Source organism: Odontesthes bonariensis, chromosome 4 (genome assembly GCF_027942865.1).
Source record: "Odontesthes bonariensis isolate fOdoBon6 chromosome 4, fOdoBon6.hap1, whole genome shotgun sequence".
NCBI lineage: Eukaryota > Metazoa > Chordata > Actinopteri > Atheriniformes > Atherinopsidae > Odontesthes > Odontesthes bonariensis.
Window position 1 is genome coordinate 13,686,008 of NC_134509.1, and position 20,772 is coordinate 13,706,779.

Here is a 20,772-nt window from a genome sequence, read left to right on the forward strand (position 1 = left end):
ATCAGTGGGTGAAGGTAAACCATTGTCATGGTGCAAAGCATTACAGTTCCACAATAAAGGGTCAAAAATTGTTCCATGAACACTTTTTCTGCTCTTATTTCTCTTTGTCCAAAAAGATTCAAAGTTAATGTGATGACATTTAGGTTCCAACTTCTCCCACGTTCTTGCTATGTGATGTTCACCACCTGCCACAAGTCGCTGGACAATGTCTTTCTACATGACAACGGTTTGGTTGCTTATAAGGAAGATGATACCGTTATCCCACTCACTCTCATACAGGTGACAACGGGATTGGGGTGCATCTGAGACAACATTGCCCACAGTTTAAAATACATAATTTGGTTTTAGACATTTCAATGTTGATGGTTCACCATGGTAATGTCACAACTACAGACAAATTCCCATCTAAGTAAAAGCCTAGGGAGCCTGAAAACATGCCAGCATGCCTACTATTAGGAACAAGAATATTTATAGTCCCATGAAAAATGATGAGATATGCCTAAAAAATGAATAAAATCACAACAGTGCGGCTGGACAAGAATGACGTATTTTCTATATGATACCCAGCATCAATACAAACTGTTGTTTTCATGTCTCTGACAATTTTTTGTCAGGGAAAATGGAAAAAAAAAACAGAAAAGATCTGTAACATGTGGATAATATTCGTCGGTTCCTTTTTCAGGCAAATTTTTTCACCTAATCAAGTGGTTTAGGTGTCCAAATAGCAACTTAAAATGAAAGTCACTGGAATAACAGCATAATGTCAAAGAATACCAGTTTTAACTACAGATATATTGCCAATAATCCAGCACAGGAGTAAGATGTTTGCCTAATGCCTTTGGCATTGGCACCCATAACTAAGTAAAAGCTCAAAGAGCGGGAAAATGTTTTAAATTCTTTGCTGTAAACAGTCTTTTCAGTCTTTTCATAGTGCTTTACAGCTTCCTCTGCAGATTTTCTCCACCTAAAACATATCAACCTCATCTATTGTTAAGAATAAAATGTTTATTTTAGTGTGGATTGTATATGGCAAGTGTTAAGAATAAAAGGCACATCGTAGCTCTTTCGCAGCTACATTAAGACCATGAAATAATAGTTTTTTTACGCAGGCAAAGTTATCTAACAACACTTCAAGCTAGATAGGTTTAGTGCGAACTTTGGTTAACGACCAGATCATTCAACATGTCAACTTCTTTGTAAGAGGCGTTAGTTTCAACTTAGCAAACTTGTTGAAAATCTGATTTTGGTCACAGCTACAAACTATCTCTACCCTAATATTTTTTTTTTCATCTGTAGACCCAGCCCAAGAGACTGAGGAGATTTCTTATTAGTTTGGAGCCTGTTGCCTTGCGGGGGAGAAAGCAATGAGATATTTGACCAAACGCAGAAAGCCAATAAGGGGCCATCGATTAGAAGGGATGAGTATCATATTGGACACACAGGTGGCTAAAAGAAATTAAAAAGCTTCAACAAAGAAATAAAAGGAATCAAAAATTGGAGCACCTTAAACCTAGTTCCAGGTGGAGAGTATATGGGCGGCCTGAAGTGGAAGTCACAACTGTAAACTTTAGCGGACAATGAAAGAGAAAAAAATTGTGCGATCAGTGTGCTTGTTCGGGCTAGTGTTCTTAATTGTTAGCGAGCTTGCCATTTTAAATTTATTCCAACAGTGAGGCTTCTCATGTGTTGTCAGGGAAACAAAGTGTTTGCTTTGACTTGTGTAGATCTGACCAGAATAGGTATAAACCAGGAGAAAAGAATTTTAAAATTAGAAGTTAGAAAAATTGAAATAAGACGTCTCTAACTTGCAGTGCTGGTGTTGCATTAAATTGATACACAAATGGGTGTCTTAAAGTATCTTAAGCCGTTTTTTTACACATGCAGTGCAAGCCAGAAATTTTCTACTAGTTCTGCAATTGATACAATCACATTGGTAAAGTAAGTCCCCTACAAGAAGTGGGAAGGAAATTTGACTCGTAAGAGTATTTCAACATAAGAGCAGATGTCATTCTCAAGTATTTCCTTTACAGAGATTATCGAGCTAGCTACCTATTAAAAACTCCAGAAGTTAAGCAAGTGCGTGAGTACAGCAGAAAATATGCCTGTAGACCTGTATGCTGCTCCCCACTCACTCAACAATACTATACATACGTTGAAATATATGTAGTATTGACATCAAAACAAAAGGAGTCATCAAGGGAACCCATCCATCCTTCTTTGCATGCCGTAAACAAAACAGCAATTTCAATTGGATTGTTTTTGCATCATACCCTGTGCTCTATATGTGTGAACAGAAACAACAGATTCTCCAAAAAATCTTCTGCTGCTTAACAAATTCAGCTAGATTGCCCCCGTGAATGCAGTTCATTTGGGCTACCATATAATTGCTCAGTCAGCACCTTAAATGATGGACAAGCCTCCATCATTTCAAGGCAAAAAATAAATTGTACTTTGAAAACAAATGTATTCGTCTTTTTAAAACAAATTCTATGTACTTGCTGATTTTCTTAACAATTCAAATTTGCCTTAGTGGTTACTCCAACATTTTTCTTGTGGTGTGGCAATCACAGATCACTTTAGCATGCTTTACACAGACCCCAAGCACTTCATTTTCTTCAACTGAAATAATCTAATCAGCAGAGCTGATACAATATTGATACATACTGATACAATCTTACATAAGCAACATATTCTCAGCACAAATGAAGCTGAAATTAAAACTGAAAACATGGAGCACTCAAGCAGTCCTTAGATCTTTTTAAAATAAAAGCAGAGTTTCCTCTGGTCTTGATCCGCTCTTTGTCTGAGATATTTTAGAATGTGGGTAATTCAGCTGAGAAATGCATGGTTCATCAGCTCCTCACTGCACAGCAGATACTCACGTGCACATTGTGTTTGGTTGCCACAAAACAGAAAACAAATTAGCTCAGTTTACGACACACAGAGGCAGAGTGACTGCGCTCTGGTATACCTCACACTTAATATCCTCACAGAGCAAATAGTTATTTTAAGATTTTTTTTTCTTTTTTTTTTTTTTTTTAAATGTCAACAACTTCTAATTTGCAGCTCTGGTAATTATAAAAGTCCATGTTTTTTTGTTTTTTTTTTAAAGCCAGGGTGCACAGGGTTTTGTGACAAAACAGGCAATCAGATAAATTTTTTTTAAACACCAATATAGTTTTGTGTTGTTAAATTTCTGCTGGTCAGGTGGTCTCCTTTGCTAATTCAATCCATCATATTTTTCTTGTAAAACCACGAATAGAGAAAAATGCCCCTAAATGGTATTCTTTTTGTAGACTATTTATGCTCTGAGCACTGCAAGGAAAGCATTGTGTCCTCACACCTATGTTTATCCTCTTCGTTTTGTCATAATTTACTAATATTCTTACCAAACAATCTGCTTTTGTTAGTTGAGTTAAAATCTTGAAAAATTCAAATGGGAGAGCAAAATAGCTAGTATATAAAGGTCGAAGTGCAACATTCATCCCAATCATTGTGAAAAAATGTCCATCCATCCATCTATTTTGTCCATTTTGTTGAGCCTGTCCCAGGTGCCAAAAAATGTTATGTTTTGAGATTTCTTTGCACTCAAACAATGTCTGAATAATGGAACAGAAAGTAATGGCCTTCCCTTTCTGTGTATACGCTTGAAATATATGCAAGCAGACATCAGACTTGAACATTAGCTTCTATCTGGAAAGTCAAAATGGAGTCTCACAAAATACTGAATGATGTTGTTAATGGTCTGTAACCAACACTGACATGTTGAAAAACAAGGGAAAATCGTGGCTATATGTGGGTTTGATTCCATATATTAACACTAAGTCCTCACAATGTCAGTCCTCAAATCTTTGTCTGCTGCGAGAAAAAATGCCTACGGCAAACCATAAATTATAAACACAGTTATCCATAAAAGTTTTAATTCTCCCTTGAAAAACTGGAAAAAAATTCGGTGTAGCTGTGGCGTCATCATAAGACATAAATGTGGGGAAGTCACATTAAAGTTTCACTTTTAATAACTGTCACTAGATCATGATGCTGCCATTATCTACTGTAAAGAGGAGACGCACAGATACAGCTAACAGCTGCTTCTCAAGGAGGAAAGGTTGTTTTCTGAATATTGTGTACGTTTAACTTGGACAAGAGGGAATGAGTATGTTTGTGTTGTAAATACTAAGTATGCAGGGGCTATAATATGAATTGGCTGCAACTGGATACATGTGACTAGGGGGCAAATGGACCTAATGGTAGTCTTAATGCTGGCCTTGAATAATGAGGCCTTTGTCTAATAAAACTGGAAAGCCTCCAAATACCTATAGGGACCTCAGCTAGTTAGAGCAATAACAGTCTATCAAAAGAGAAAGCAAAGTGATTACTTAGAGGGTTATAAATACAAGGTCCATGCTGGGGAGGGACTGGAGCCTAGAGTGAGAGAGAGACACACACAGACAGGGACAAAAAGAGACAGAAAGAGAGACAGAAAGACCTCAGCGGGTAAATATAAATTAACACATCACAATAGCTAAGAAAAAAAAAACCTCCCACTGCAGGTCCCTGCTTAACCTTGTAAATCTTTCAAGAACTACTACAACATCAAGATGGCTCAGCTGAGATAAAATGAAAGGTGAAATTTTTTTTCAGTACAAATGGTTTTAGGCATGTGGACCTTGATTACTACACAGGGGACAAATTAAATTATGAAGAATTATAAAGAAAGAAAAGTTCTCCAGGATACTTTAAAAACTTTTTACACTTTGCTTTGAAAACTAGTTTAAGATTAAGCTGAAATGTGTCAAAGAAAAGGACCACCAAACAAAGAACACAATCAATGCCACTGTGCATTTCTATTGCGACCAAGGGCAAACACTTCGCTTGAGAAGGAAGCATGTAGTACTGAGGATATATTGTCCCTGATTCACTATGACAAAATAGAGTTCAGGTGTGAAAGTCAAGTTTGTTTTGAATCTTGTGAAACTGTTGGAAATCCAACCAGATACACTTTGCCTAAACAGTGGACATGGAATTCACTTTCGGAAATCTGCACATTTTGGGACATGCACACAGAGAGACCAAAAAGAGAAGGAAAAAAAATCTCTTTACTGGCATTCCCTGAATGTTTTGCACAGTGGAGCAGTGCTGACCTAAAGGAAGTGCTTCAGAGCCACAGGACTGGACACAATAACAGCACTATCAATAACAGCCTTGGGAGAGGACAGAGAGAGTCCAATCAGAGAATTAAAGAGATGGGGAGCAGACAGGTGGATCGACAGCCTGAAGGCAGAGGGAGAGGTTGCAAGAGAGGATAACAGAGGACAGGAGAGGGACAGGCTCATGGCCACTGCTCAAACTAAGTGAGGAGATGAAGATAAAGAAAGGAATAGTTGCGCAGAGCAAGTGGTGGCCTCAGAGGGGGAGGGGAGGGAAGGCTTCGGTGCAATGGGGTGACAGAAGTGAGAGATGGGCTGCATCAAGACTACTGGTTGATGGTTAGGCTTTAGACTGGTGCTGGTCCCTGCCCCTCTTTCTTTGTAGGAGGGAAAATGTCTTTGTGTGATTGTGTGTGTGTGTGTGTGTGCCCACTCTGCCTCAATCTCCAGTGACAGGTGAGCGATTCACTGCCCCCCACCAGAGTGACCAATGCCTTTCCACCCCAGGCACTGATCCATTTCTGCTGATGGATTACTGGAGGAGCATCACTGTCTGCTGCTGACTGGGCTGGACTGACCTAAACCCAGCTTTTCCATTCTTTACTTTACTGAACATGGACTCGGTTGTTCAGACTGTTGCCAGAGTGGCTTTTCAGCTTTCACCAAAGCAGATTCACAACTGATTCTTCAGCGTATTCAAACAGCACATATTAACATGAAAAGACCTTTATTGACGCTTTGTTAAATTCTGTTGAAAGTTTGACCAGGTTAAATTTTGAAGTTTGATTGCCCTACAGATCAGTTATAAATTGGTCATTTTGAACAACAAATAGCAAAAAAAAGGCTTTATTGGAAACCTATCACTGGTCAGATCAGGTTTTTTTATTCATAATGAGAAAATGTCATTTAGTCTGTCTGCCAGATTGTAAGATCTGCTGGTCCTGAAGAAACTAGAAAAATGTTCACCTACTAAGTCTTTCATTTGCCACAACAATTTTGCCATTCAATTGAGTGCTCCATTTTGTTATTTTGAATAGGGACAATATTTTTATATCCCTCTCAAGTGAAGTATTTGTTCTTGGACATAACAGAAATGCTCACATTGGCTTCAGGTTCAAAAGACCTTTTTTACATCCAAAGAAAGGCTATTTTGACTAAAATAAGTAATCCTGTAATAATAACCCCATTTGTTGGGATGGCTTCATATTTATTAGAACTATTGGAGGACCCCCGCCCCCCTTTTTATTTTCACATATCAGGAATTTCAATTTGTTTGTTGGTTTTTTTTAATCACTATCTTAGAGACTGTAATTTCAATAGATTAGGGGAACCTTCTGTGACGTAACTATGTGGCGAAAAACTTTGCATTCCCCTATATAAACAAAAGTCTCAACTTTAGTTTCTATAACACTAAACAAAATAGAAAAATTGACCCGTAGAGATTTACTAAGCTTATATACAGCAGAGCAAATAGCAGTGGGTTATTTTCTACTTGTCCACCAGTCACTGGCTGGTTCTAGTCATGTCAATGTTCTTATCTGCATTGTGAATGCAACCTGAGAAAAGACCTTTGAAGGTGTAGTCCATCAAGGAGCTTATCATTCCTCATTTCCCACAGCAGGCACTTGGCCACATGGCCACTAGAAGTCAGTTCAACAATGTCATGAATCAAAGGTTATACAGAAACATGCTTTTTGCAACCAAAAAAAAAAAACAATAAAAATAATAGCAAAAAATTAAATTAAATATAGTTTAGTTGTATGGGGGGGGGGGGGGGTTCCCACAAGGAATTTCTAGAACATATAATATCTTTTAATTTTTGCTACATTGTGGAGGCTTAGAACATGAAACTGTAAGCCAGGAGATTGAAGTTTGAGTTCTGTGTGGGCCTATAATTGTCCCCATTTTACTTAGATTTTTCCTTTTCTTGTTTATTGGTTAAGTTTAATGAGATTTTGGCACAAAAACTGCTTGGTTGACAACATTAATCACAACCGTAGACATTAATCATTAATCAATCAATGCCATGCTTCTCCCGTCTGCTCCAAGCTTCGCCTGCATGGCTTACTGCAGTGACGAGCTCCAGGACAGTGACGAGAACAGCAGACAACATTTGAATGCAGTCTCACAGCTGCTATTTCAAATATTGAGGGACTTTTATTGAAGTCTATGAGACTACCCGCATGTAAAAAAAAAAAAAAAAAAAAGGAAACATAGGACACCCTGTGTGTTAAAAAGTGTCTGAATGTTAAAAGCTAGGAGTGACAAAGAGCTGGTCATCAGTGGTTAATGATTATGTTGATAATCTATATATTAATTAACTACTGGGTAATTTGTCATTAAGGGAATACTGAATGGTATGGTGATTGTATGGTTTCTTCAGAAATATTTGCTCTCCATCTGCACTTCTATAATCAATACAATAGCTGCTAATAGCTTGACATCAATCAAGTGAATAAATTCAATTTTCCTCATTTTAAATGCAGTGGAACAGATTAGTTTTGATAGACATAATTTATAACAAGCATCATAAAAACGTGCTCTCGTTCAAATGCCTTGTTGTGCAAAGTAGAAAAGAAAGAACAGAAAGGAGCAAAGGATAAGAGAGAGGAATAAGGGAGGGAGGAGGAAAGGGCACTGGTCTGTCCCGCCTTGGGGACAAGACTGCCCCTCCTGCCTGCCCATTAAAACCAGAATTCCTCCACAAACTGTTTGTGTTTTCAGTCTAACTCCTCCAGAGTGCTGCTTACCCCAGCACAAGATGACTGTCGTGTCTTTCTCTGTGTCTGTCTCCCTCCTCTCCATTGTAGCTGACATTCCCCTCTCTGTTCTGCTGGGGATCTGTCTACTATCAACATGTGGCACATGTCCTTGACAAGTCAAGAGGACCCTTCACCATAGGAATTGGGCAGCAGTGTCAACCACGCACCCCCTGTTTCTCCCCTTTCCTCCCTCACCCTGCCTCCACTCTTTCACTCTCTCTTTCTTAATATTGAGTTGCCGGGGTAAAATGGGGCTGAAGGAATCTAATAACTGTGACAGTGGGGCTTTTTTGGCATTGTTCCCTGATGCTGTGCAGACACACATAGTGTAGTCTGCTGGCTCTAATGAAAGGTTAAATGAATAGGACAAAGTGACAGGAGGTACAATAAAGAAACAAGAAGGAGGAGAGAATGTGTGTGCAAGCATGTGTCCATGTCTCTGTGAGTGAGTGTCTCGAGGCCAACCTCCTGTGCAAGGAACAAGGACAGCCCCTCCACAGCGCCACAATATTCAAAGCAGATTGGTTTGTGACAGTGTGTGTGTGTGTGTGTGTGTGCATTTCACTTTGTGTGTGTGTGACAGACACTCCCTCTAGGACACAGATGCTGAAGAGGAATTCCAGCATGGGGTTCCTTGATAAATGTTAAGGTCAGTGGTGGAGGGGAGGGATGGAGGCTGGATAGGGAGGAGAGGGCGGGAGAACGGGTGCAGTGGGGGAAGAGGCAGAGGGATTGACGAGGAGGGGGGGACACATGTCTCGTCTTGTGCCTCTCCCTGCCTGTGCCTTGGTGGAATGCAGAGTCACATGAAAGAGGCCCTCTTTCTCTCTACTTCTCTCTGAGACTCGTCTCTTGTGTCTGCCTCAAAAGCACCACTGTCCCCCTCCTGACACATTACCTGTCAGCAGATTTCTCGTCTGCGCCAAAAACGCATTTGAACCCACACATACACAATCATATGCATGCGGGCGGGCGTGCACACACATACTGTACAGATGCGCCCTTCAAACATAGCTTACGAGCGCTAAGTTTCCCTTAAACAGGAAAAGTGAACTAAGACACAAACACCCAAAATCCCATCATCACGAGACTGCTTAATCACTATGATTATCACCATAAATGGCACCTTTGTCACCAACAATCACACGGTAGAACTTTTTATCTCTCCTCAAGGTTTTTGGTGATGTAGTGCATGGCACGGCACAGTTCAATGGAGTGCAGCGCAGTCAATTAAAATAGTGTCCCTCTCACACACTGCAGCGTAAATTAAAACAGTAATAGAGTTAAGTGTCTCAGAGAAAGGCTACATGCATGGTATCAGATTTTCTCTGTATTCTGAAATGTTCATCTGTGTTTTTGCCATATTAAAAGATTAAGCATGAGTGCAAACAATGCAAATATAAATTATTGTAAAAGACAGAACAACCTAACTCACATAATTTGGATTTTCAGAAGTCCATTCAAAATAAGGTATCTTTTTTTGTACTTTGTGCAATAGAAATGTGTTTTTACCCTATTGGAATGGTTTGAGGGTTTACTTAACAATTCATGGGTAGTCTTCCTAAATCAATCCATCCATTTTGTACAATCTATCATTTGCACTGACAGCAAAAGCATGATGCCACCACCATCAAAATAGACAACTGGCAAATGTGTTCCTTCTTTTGAATGCCTTACAAACTCAAACTTAGTCTAATCAGATTATTTATTTGTTCTATATGGCTACTTTCTTTGCCCACTGTTTATCCTCAAACTTTTGTGAATCTTGAGGAATTTGCAGCAGGTATTTCTTTCTTTTGAAGCAGCCTCTTAGTCCATGGTGACGGAAAACTTGCTTGAGTGTAGACAGTGGCACTAATGTTCCAGCAGCTTTCAATTCATGGCCTGTGCCTCGCTGGTTCTGAATCAGTCTGAACCAATTTCTTCTCAGCAAAGGGGGATCGTTTTGAGTCTTCTTCCAGACTTTATCAAACTGGCTGCAATTACTCAGCAAAATGTTTGAAATGATGATCATGGAATCTGCAGTTGTTTAGAAAAAGGCTCCAAAAGACATTCTTAACTTTCTCAGATCTGATCTGAGCTCTAAAGACTTTCTCACTGTAACATGTGTTGGTCAATCCGATAAAGGCAAACTCATGTTGTTATCGAGAAGCATCCAGCTGAAGTTAGTTATGAATATTAACACATGATTAAAAGGTCATGCGAGTTAAAAGACTTTTTTGAGGTTTTATCATTGCTGCCTTAATAATCTTTATAATCGTAGTGGTGATTATAGTTGTTTTTCTGAAATACAACACTGGATTTAAATTTTGTGCATTAACTTGTTGTTTTTTTCAATGCAAGACATATGTTGTACAATTATTCTGCATCAGAAAAAGAACAGTCCAAGACATATGCAAACCTCCAACCAGAGTTGTATAAGAATTTTATGATACAAAACAGGTTATAGTTTGTGTCTGCTTTCCACAGTCATAGCAAATCACTATTAAAAACATGTCATGATGTGACAACACTACGGTGATAGTAAGCTTGGAAGAAGCACGTCTGAGGTTTGGGTTAAAGGGAGCGCGTGTTTGAAAGCATCTGGGTTTGTATTAAAATTTGCTATTTCATTAAGGTTACAGTTCATGGTTATTATAATAACCAAGGTTCTGTTGAGAGAACAATGTCTTTAAAACATGCCCACATTCCACTGGGTATATGAATACCTGAAAACATCTACAACATAATTGAACGCATACACAATGCACTGACATCCTTCACCGATTCTTAGCCAAAGTAAAAGACATGATTCACACAAGGATAAAGAGTCCAAATTCTACATTAAGACTGTCTAATAGAGGCTGGATTATTCAGCCAACAAGGTCACATGTTTGTCTGTAACACTATCAATACATTCAGATAAGAATCATTGTCCAAAAAAAGGGGAAAAAAAGCTGCAAAAAGGAAAAGTCTTGGAAAGCCAAGGTGATAACTGCTCCCTAATGACCAGCCATATATGGATTTACACATTAGTTATTATACACTGACTTGAGCAGTTACCCAAATTTTATTTTATCAAACCGAACAAAATCCAGCTGACGTCTACAGTTGCGTGTTTTGTTTCAAAAGGAATTAAAAACAAATCAGTAGAATATTTTTTTTTTCCCATGAGACAGTATGCATATAATCTGCCATATGACCACAGCTGCGATCTCAAATTAAAGACATAAGTTTGCTTCCTGAGTTTGAAACTGAAAGTACATTTACATGGACGAAAACTTTTTCTTTTGACATTGACATCTATAAACTATATTTCATTAATATATTCAATTGCACGAAGTTTTTACATATAAGAGTTACTAATAAATGAAAAGAGCAACACTCTCGGGTACTGCATCGTCTGTATTTCAGAGGAATGTGTGTCTGTGTCAGTGTAATCTATCTCAGGTTTGATTGTGGAAGAGATAACAATCATGACTTTTCTGGTCAGTAAAGAGGTTTTGATGAATTGCAATAACTCATCGTCTTTGACAACATGAATCATTTATTCATCTATAAACATAAATCACTTGTTGTTCCTAGTTGGACCAAAGGCTGTCTTTGCGACACCTTGGTTGGAGCTGAACTGAACATGCCGCAGCTTGGCAGAGGGTGAGTTTACACTTTTAGAAAGGGCTGAAAGTGTTCCGGGTAAAAGGAACAGAAGCACAAGATTTACAACACGAGGCAAAAACAGAGAATCACTGTGAAACTATTTGCAGCACCATAACTTCTCTAATTCAATATGTTTTATGTCAAAAGTGACAAAGAACTGCACACATTAAGAGTTAAATAGAAACTAAAATCATTGACTCTATAAAACCCAAAGATTTGGCTGAGGGAGCGGCCAACACTCAAATATTAGATAGAGGATAACCCTAAACAATATGGTTGCAGCCGGAGGAGAACAGTTACTGCAACAACCATGTAATAACATCAGCAAATGTAAAATAAGGCAACATAATGTACACTTGAAATATTGTTTTATGTCTTTGAAATGATACTAAAAACAACATCATTACTGGCTGTAAAGTAAGAAATCAGCCCAAGTATGAAAAGTTTGTTTTAGAAAAATATATGCAGTGAATAGCATCATCTATACACAATTGACTTGCTATAAAAAATAGTATCACACTACAAGCCTTCTTCTATGCACACAGTGATTCCACTAATGGATGTTCTAAGCTTGCCAAATTACTCTTGTCAAGCAGCATAATGAAATTTTCATGTAATGGTGTTGCCATTCAGGACAGACTTCCTGGTCCTGTCTGTATAAATAGCAGTTATGTCCAGTATTTTCATAAACTCAATGAGACACATTTTTATCAAGCTTTCCAGGGTCCACCTGTGCACAGTGAACTGATTGTAAACTTTGTTTTCTCCTTTTCACGAAGAGGGTCTATTAGATGGTTGAAACAAGAAGACACAAAGGTATGACCCTAAGCACCAACTGCAGTAGTCTGACTGAGATCACACACTGCTAAAAGGAGAACAACAATAGAAACATCAGCCAGGATGTTAAGGATGTAAAAAATAATAATAATAACAATGATAATGATAAAAAAAAAAAATGGGACGTACCGGTGTCAAGATACTTGAGGAGGTCCCATGTCTACGTGCTAAACTAGAGAACAAGGAGGACTCCAAACACACGAAATCTCTTTAAGAGCCATTGCGCAAAAACTGAGTACAGAGGTGGTGTGCAATTAGAAGAGAATAAAATGGAAAAATGTAAACAAGATTGCCACACAAGCAGCTTCCATCAAGAGCCCACCAAAGGCACTGCCAAGGCTACGTGCATTCTTTGAGTGGAGTTTAGCTTTAACCTGTCGAAGTCAGCTACTTCATAGAAATAGCATCATGTAGCCATTTATAACATCTAGAGTAATCCTGTACGATTAATGAGTGCCTTAGTGTGCAGTCAAAGGAACCCAAAGAGGTAATTGTCTTGACTTGCAGAGTTTGCTTTGTCCAGTCCTTGTTCAGTACTTAAACGGAGAGAATTCAGGATTTAAGATGCAGTGTAATCATTTCAAAGGACATTCAGATAAAATAACATTGTCAAGCACAGTTACTAGTAAAGAATAAGACACTGGGGGCAATAATTCCAAAGTCAACATGCTACGTCTCAGTCTTTAGGAATTTTTCATGAGCCACCACTTATCTTGTCATATCAGATTTCTTCCACCAGCATTTTTGGAGAGTACCGAAAAGACACCTTAGGGCAAATTATTCTCTTTTAATCAAATCACTCTGTATGCCCTGAGGAGATCTTTCCATCCCTTTTGAGTCACTCTAGGCCACTGTATTAAAAAAAATAAAATAAAATAGGAAGAAATGCGCACAATCTATGCAAAGAAACCGCAAGGATTCTATATTTTTATCTGAGAGCAAGAAATGAGACTCAACAGGAAAATACAAAAATACAAGGAAAAAAGTGGTGTCTGGAGTTTCCATCACAAGTGAAACCCCAGATTTTCTCACTCCCTGTTCATGGAACAAAATTGAACAACTTTATTCTGGACTGCACTGCGTGCAGGCGGGAGCTATAAAATATAAATTATACCACATAACCCTATACCTCCCAACTGAGCCATTTGGTTACAACTATACTCCTGTTCGTTGCAGCTCCAGCTTCTCTGGTATTTCTATAGCGTCGACATGAATTATATTCTGGCCCTGTTGAAGAACATATGGATTACAAGTGAAATGTTACTTCCCAACTAATTGGACATTTGCCATCCAGTGACACTGATGTGTTTATTTTACACAGTTGCTGGTAATTAGTTCTGGACAGAATCAATTAAGGCTACCCCAAATTACAGCAGAAAAAGGTTAAGAATTATGACTGTCTGAGAAGACAGAAATATGCATTAAGTGTGTATTTTTTTAAAGGCCGAGTCGAGCAAAGGAAGTGTGGCTGCATTACACACTTGGTGCGTTCATGTTTTAGCACTCAATTTTTCCTGATTCCTTACTGAAGGAACATGTTTAACATGTTGAATTAAGCTTCTAGTGAAAAAAAGGACATACAAATTGAATACATGTAAGAAAGAAATATCAGCTTACAGTTCAAACTCAGCTTATAGCAGAGACCGATTTTAATCTGATTAACTTGCCATTTCCAAGTGTGATCTCTCTTCTCACCCCAGACAATACCATCATTTAGCAGATTAAAGCTCTTAAAAGATATCAATCTGTGGCAGACTTAACAGCTGCTAAACCTTTTAATTACATACTGTTATGTATGCCTCTTTTTTTAAGTTAAGAAACACATGAACACTGACCAGATCTCATGATGTTTCAAGAGTTTAAGCGTGTGAAGATTTTGTTTCATGCTTTGAGCAGCGAGGTACAAAAAAATGTAATTACGTCTCTCACATGTATATTGTTTTAAATGGAGTATGTCCCACACTGTGCTCTTTATTAAATTAGGAGTCCTGCGATCCAATTTGTTTTAACATTTCACTGTGTCTCTGTTTAGTCACTAAACCCTGCAGCTTGGGTTACAGTGTCTTGTTCAAAGATTTTTATTCCACGCCACCGCTAGGTATATGACCCCACTCCCCCTTTCAAAATATTACCTTTTCTGTCACTGCCAAGACACACTATCAGTCACTCAGGAGATTATTGAGGCTGAGGACAGATGGAACAGAGAAGGGCCCTATCAGTGCAGCAATGATCCACCTCTGGATAAATAAAAACACTGCAAGAATGTTGCTTTGATGTTGCTGTGTCTCATCTGCAGAGGATAGGAAAAGTGCTGTCTCAGCTCTCCTCACAATCTTTACATGTTAGCATGGGTGAAGGCACAAATTTACTTTGAGCTAAATTAACTTTTGTTAGCTTTTCTTCCCTCTTCCTACGCACTTTTATGGTCTTTCACCTGTGCCTCTGACGTACTGGGACATATTTTGAAGAGCACTCTCATTACTAAAATTGCAGAGACAATGGGAAGCAACATGAGGGTCATGTGGTTATTATCTCCCCGAATCCATGAAGCGAAATGCAGAAAGTAGCAGCTACAAAATAAGAAGTAAGAGAGCAGAAAATACATTATAAGCACCACATGGTTGACACACTTTTAACTCTTTCTTTTGATATGAAGAGGTTCAGAGTGAGAAAGTTAGACAACGAGGGGAAACAGAGAGGATGGAGCAGAGTAGGTGCGGGGGGGGGGGGGGGTCTTGATGTGAGCAGTAATCAGAGGAAGCCAGCAGGGGGGACAGGGAGGGTTGGTGGGGTCAGAGCAGAGCACCACTAAGCAGCCCTTCTCTTCATTAGCAGCCTCTCTAAGGGGGGCGTCACAGGCCCACCTGTCCAGCAGATTATTGAACCGACTAACCAGTGGCTCCCACCCCTCTCTCACACACACGCACACACACACACACACACTCACCCAATCACACCCTCTCCCTTCTCTGATTCTCATAGACCCAAAGGAATCACGACCTAGCTGCAGCCGGACTGACAAATTTCACTTTTTCTTTAACCTCACGTAGCAGCATTGTAAGCTGGTGCTGGGCTTTTATTTGCTGCACAGCAAGGACATTGAACGCAATATTATTTCATGGGAAGTTCAGTTTCACGGATTGTTTCGTTGATTTTTTTTTTCTTCTCTGTAAAAAATGCTTTCGTTCATCAACTCATGATCACTGACACTTATAATTGCCTATAATTCTATGAATATGATGAGTTTAGAGTTAGGCTATCTGACGCAAAAGAGAGACAAATATATATGACACAAAAACATTTTTAAAAAGCATTAGTAGCCTTTCAGCTCCTGTGACTAATGCAGTTAAAGAAATGTGACATGTCAGAGAGACAGCAGCACAGAGATAAAAGTAATGAAATGACACTCGGGGAATGTAAATTGGCATTCTTCAGTGCAGTAGCAGCACAAGCCATGAAACATCCCAGACACACTCTTAGACCAGACCAAAACACTGTTAAACATTAATCTCACACACATCTCATTGACAAAACAGTGAGGGTACTTTTGTGCTGCTTTTAAGCGGGGCCATCCATCTAAATTTCTATTTTGCCGTTTCCCTACAACTCTCTCCTTCTCCCTTTCTCCAGAGAGCGTTCAGATAAGTCAACACAGAAGTGTCTCACACCGACTTGAAATACCTGTGTTCATCCGCTTGTGTTTCTTTGTCACAGGTTGGCCAGGAGTTGGCTGAATTTTCTTTTGGAGGTGACATGTGAAGATTAGTGTAATTTTGGATTTTTTTGTTTGAATACACAAACCAGTAGTTTGAATTATCTAAAAGTTTGGTTTGCAACCCAGGGAACTTTAAGTGATCACAAACAGACCCAACGTCTACTGAAACAAGACAGAACATTTAAGGAAATCACTACGTTGAACACCATGCGGCCAAGGAAAGATTTCTGCAGAAAGGTGAAACAATGGATTTTTTTAGCAGGAGGGTTTTCGGCCTGACAAATAACTTTGTTGATTAGACTGCCAGCTATGACTTGAAATGTGTTCAACTATATTTAAGTAAATGTGCATGGTACATTTTTATCATTTCCATCTATGTTCACTGTGGGATGAAATAGTACGACATGCTCAATGGATGATAACAGGAAGGTCTATACGGGAAATCATATTAGATTGTTACATAAACATAATGTAAACTCAGACCAGTTACACAAATTAACACTTTGTCTGGAGAAAGACCTGGAGAAAAAGTTTCCTCCCGGACATTTCGTCAAAAGTTTTTCATTTTTCACTGAGGAGCAGACAACTGGCTGATGATTTAAGATGAAAACTAGGAAATGAATTTCAAGCAGAAAAAAAAAAAGTCTCAGGTGAGATTACGGCCTTTACATGCTAATGATTAAATTATCACAAGTGAGAGTGAGAGTGAGGAAAATAAAGCGAGAAAACCAAAAGTGTTTTCTCTTATATGCAGTCATCACCTGCAAATAAATTGTGGGAAATTGATAACTTCAGTATGACTTGGTTAGTTTTTGTCTCATCTTCTCTGGTAACTTCACATGACTGAACAGCACAGAAGTTGTACAGAAAAACTTTACATTTCCGAACTATATTATATTCTATTGTTTAATGTTGATAACTTAATAAAACATAAGCAGAACATTCATATTTACCATTGCTGCATGTTGTGTCTGACAGACCCTTTTCAAAGTTGGCGTCCTCAAAAAAGTCTGATTTCGCCCTCAAGTGGGGAACTTTCTCCTTTTCAGTCCTCTGCGCTTTGTGTGAGGATTCACGGCCGCTTTTCTTTGAACAAACTTTGCATCGATGTCTATGGATCTTTTTTTGGTGTTAGACGGGCGATACAGTCACTCTTTCTATCCACGAGGATCGCAGTGTCACGACTGCTTCGCTGAGAAAAAACGCGCGTCGGTTGGGTACGCGTCGGTCTCCCGGAGAGGAACGCGCGACCAAGACACTCTGTCGCCTCTGCTTTCCCCAAACCGTAAACTGAAGAAATCAGGGAAACAGCGGGGATCACTGACAAGCTGAGGCTGGGTTGTAACTGCTTGTCCTACCTTGAGGAAAACGAAACGCCTTCCCACACTTCCCCGGTGATTTCCTTCTGCAGAGTCAGCACAGTGTGCCGAGGAGCTGCGGACCGTTCGGGGCTGCGAAGAAGGTGGCTGCTGTGTAAATTTGAGTGAATTCAGACCAGTCTTTCACACACCGTGTGTAACCATAACCCAAGTCACTGCGGGTCCAGAGACTTATTATGCATCTTGAGCTGACTTACGACGTAGTGTCAGCATGATCAGTCGCATCTTCCTGCCACAAAAATGTGTCAAAAACCCTTAGCCCCAAGATAAGAAAACGGTATAGAACTTGTGCAACTCCAGAAAGACAATGACGGAGTTTTCACACTGTACATTTAAATCGAAATGATATAACCAGTGATGTGATCAGAATGGAAACTGGCAAAAATGAAAAGTCAGTGAATAAAACAAAATAAATACAAATGTCCTCACATTTTCTTCCATGTTTTCAAGGCTGTTTTAACACAAGATTTTATTATCTACTTAACATTTTCCACTTTCTCTAAACTCCGGGGTTTAGTTCTGCATATTTCACGTGCACACCCATGTGTGCGCGCACAAGCTCGCGAGGCTTCTGTGGTTGGAAACAGTTTATTGCTTCTTTATATGCAGCAGGGATGTGACACTGATTTCCTAAGTTGTCCCTCACATCCCTCGGAACTGGGCGCGCTCATTAAAGTTTCATTGAGCACTAGTTTTTGTTGTTTTTTTTAGTGAGGATTTGCTCAACATTTAAGGAAGACATCTCAAGAGTGAAGAGTTGAAGAAGTGTGTGTTTGAGGATAGACTGAAGCTCCGAGAGAAACATTCTGTGCTTCTCTGACTGCCTGCCTCAAAGTGGCTCCTCCACTGGGGTGAGACAGGCAGCCGAATCCCAGGGCAGTCATTTCTATCAAGTCAAGCGTCTGGAAGCCCCACTTGCATGTTTGGTCAAGGGGTAAATAATAGATCAGGGATTAGGCTTGTGTAGAATTCATTTCAGAGTAACAAGCTACTGAGGTCCCAGGATATGCATATTCATTCCTTGGCCAAGGCCGTGGGAGAGCGAGGACCATATGCCTGTTTGTCAGAGGGCTTAGATTGCTAATTAAATGAGATATTACATACTCATGCGAGCAACAAAACAAAAAGCCTTTAAAGGATTGTCCAGGAAAAAAAAAAAAGAAATAGTCTAAAGAAAAAAAGAAAAGAGCTAAACAGAAGGAAAAAAAGAAAAGAAGAAAGTGACTGAATCTATTTCGTGTTAACTTCAGCTGCTTTGATTTTGCTATAATTTGTTCCAGGAAGTGCTTCCAATTCAGCAGTGTTGATTAAACATATAGGCAGCAGCAGCTGGGGATGAGTAATATGACAGATATTCTACATCTAAGCATAACATGATGTTACAATGTAATAAATTATATAGGTCAAACACAAGATGAGCTAATATAGTTATGACAGAATGTGCAGCTTTTCTGGATTTTCAGCTTCTTGTCACAATCTCAGCTCACAATTGTTAAACTTGTTCTTCTATGCTGCTTGGTGGGCTGTGTTACATGAGCAGTGTCAATGAACCCCTTAATGCATTGAATTAAAAAAAATCCAGGGATAAAGAATTTGCTCTGCTCACATCCTGTTCTTAATGTAATAATCAAGGTGCTATATGTGTAAATGTTCAAATGTCTGCCTTTTCTAATAGGTATTTGAAATGGGGAAATTGTTGGAGAGTAAATAGCCAGGGACTCAGAAACTGAAAGTTGACTGTGGCTCAATGATGACCTTGACCTCGCCATCCACCAAGTTTGAGTCGGTGCTTAAACTGTTCTCGTATTTCCGATAAACTGGCTCTTCCTACGCGAGTGTGTCGTCGAGTTGAACAAAAATCGCAGAACTGTTTAATGTTTTGAGAGGAAATTTGCTAAAGTCATGCTGATATACCAAGCGCACATGATTCAAATGGTGAAAACTTGGATTGGCCCCATGAGTAAGAAAATCTTAACCTAATCAAACATATCTGGTGTGTTTTAGAGCAGCAAGTAAGGAATGTTTCCCCCCACCATCATCTCTTAAAGAGCACGAACGGCTTGACAAATGGATTAAAATTCCCTTACCTACTGTCCAAAACATGTATGACTCTATTCCTTGGCGTATTGAGGCAGTTATTGCTGCCAGAGGAGGACAAACTCGACATCAAATAGTAAAGTTGTTCATTACCCCCTGTACTTACCCCTTTAATGCCAAAGCTAAAGAAACACAAAAACAAAAATGAAATTATCACTACATTAATACATTTTGCCACGGACAAGGCAATTGCAATTCTTTCAAAACAAAGAAGATGTGTATAGATATAATGTATTTAACTTCCTTTTTTTTCAAACTTACCGTACAAAGCCACCATCAGTAGGTCTATGCATCTTTGAATAATGAATAATTTTAGGAGTTGTCAATTAGTGGTTTTAGCTGTAAATGACAGACAGCATGACACTTTATAAGTCTATAACAAGTCTGATAAACCAACTGAGCTTGTAATTGGATGTTATTGGCTAATTGCAGATGTGTTGGCCAATAAGTAAAAGAAATTGCAGAAAGACCTGTCAAAGAAACTGTGTTTAAGGTCACTCACTCTATGTTTACACTGCAATGTTTAGTCATCTGTCCCACATGCTTTTAACAGAACAGATGGGCTTCCATGTTAATCGATATACCAGTCACACCATGAAATGGTTCATATTTCAACGTGCTTTATGCACAATACTGTGATCCAGGGAGTATTTCTAACCTTCAAGTCTACAATGTTCTTCTGTTTTATAGATATAACTAAAATGATTGTTTATTGAGCCCTGGGAGCTGCTAAAGCATTGATAACCATACAAAAAGGCACTTGGACTGTGTACAAATCAATCTACAAACAATGGCTCCATTACATAGTTTGCGTCGACCACCAGTAAGTTCACGTTGTCAGCCGTAAACATGTGAGCATATATTGTGGCCACATTACCTTTTGAAAGCAACTTTAAACACAGAGTGTAGATTTCTACTGGTAGATTCCTCTGTGTCGAACCAATAACCTGAGACATGTCTTAAGATGTTGTGAAGCAGCATAAGATAAAAGTAATGAGGGTTTTTTTCACCCCAACCAGTCTCAGATTCTTTCATGCTTGTGTCATTTACAACAGAAAGAAGGACTCATCACCTGTAAAGACATGCTTTGTGTTTTGGCAAGTCGTGATGTTCTTCTAACACTAGCAAAGTAGTTTTGAATGGCAAAACCTAAGAATGCGGTTTAGATGCCTTAACCTAGCCAAAGACAGAGCAAGTGA

General features: G+C 39.1%; 1 protein-coding gene across 1 annotated transcript in view; it reads right to left on the reverse strand.

Annotated features, from left to right (window-relative positions):
* The window catches only part of bnc2 (basonuclin zinc finger protein 2), a 154,717-nt gene extending 137,151 nt beyond the window's left edge, over positions 1-17,566 (reverse strand). Inside the window, exon 1 of the mRNA XM_075463067.1 lies at positions 17,051-17,566. Coding sequence (XP_075319182.1) covers positions 17,051-17,053 — 3 coding nt within the window. The 5' untranslated portion in view covers positions 17,054-17,566. The remainder of the gene's footprint in view (positions 1-17,050) is intronic.
* Positions 17,567-20,772: the final 3,206 nt, after the last annotated feature.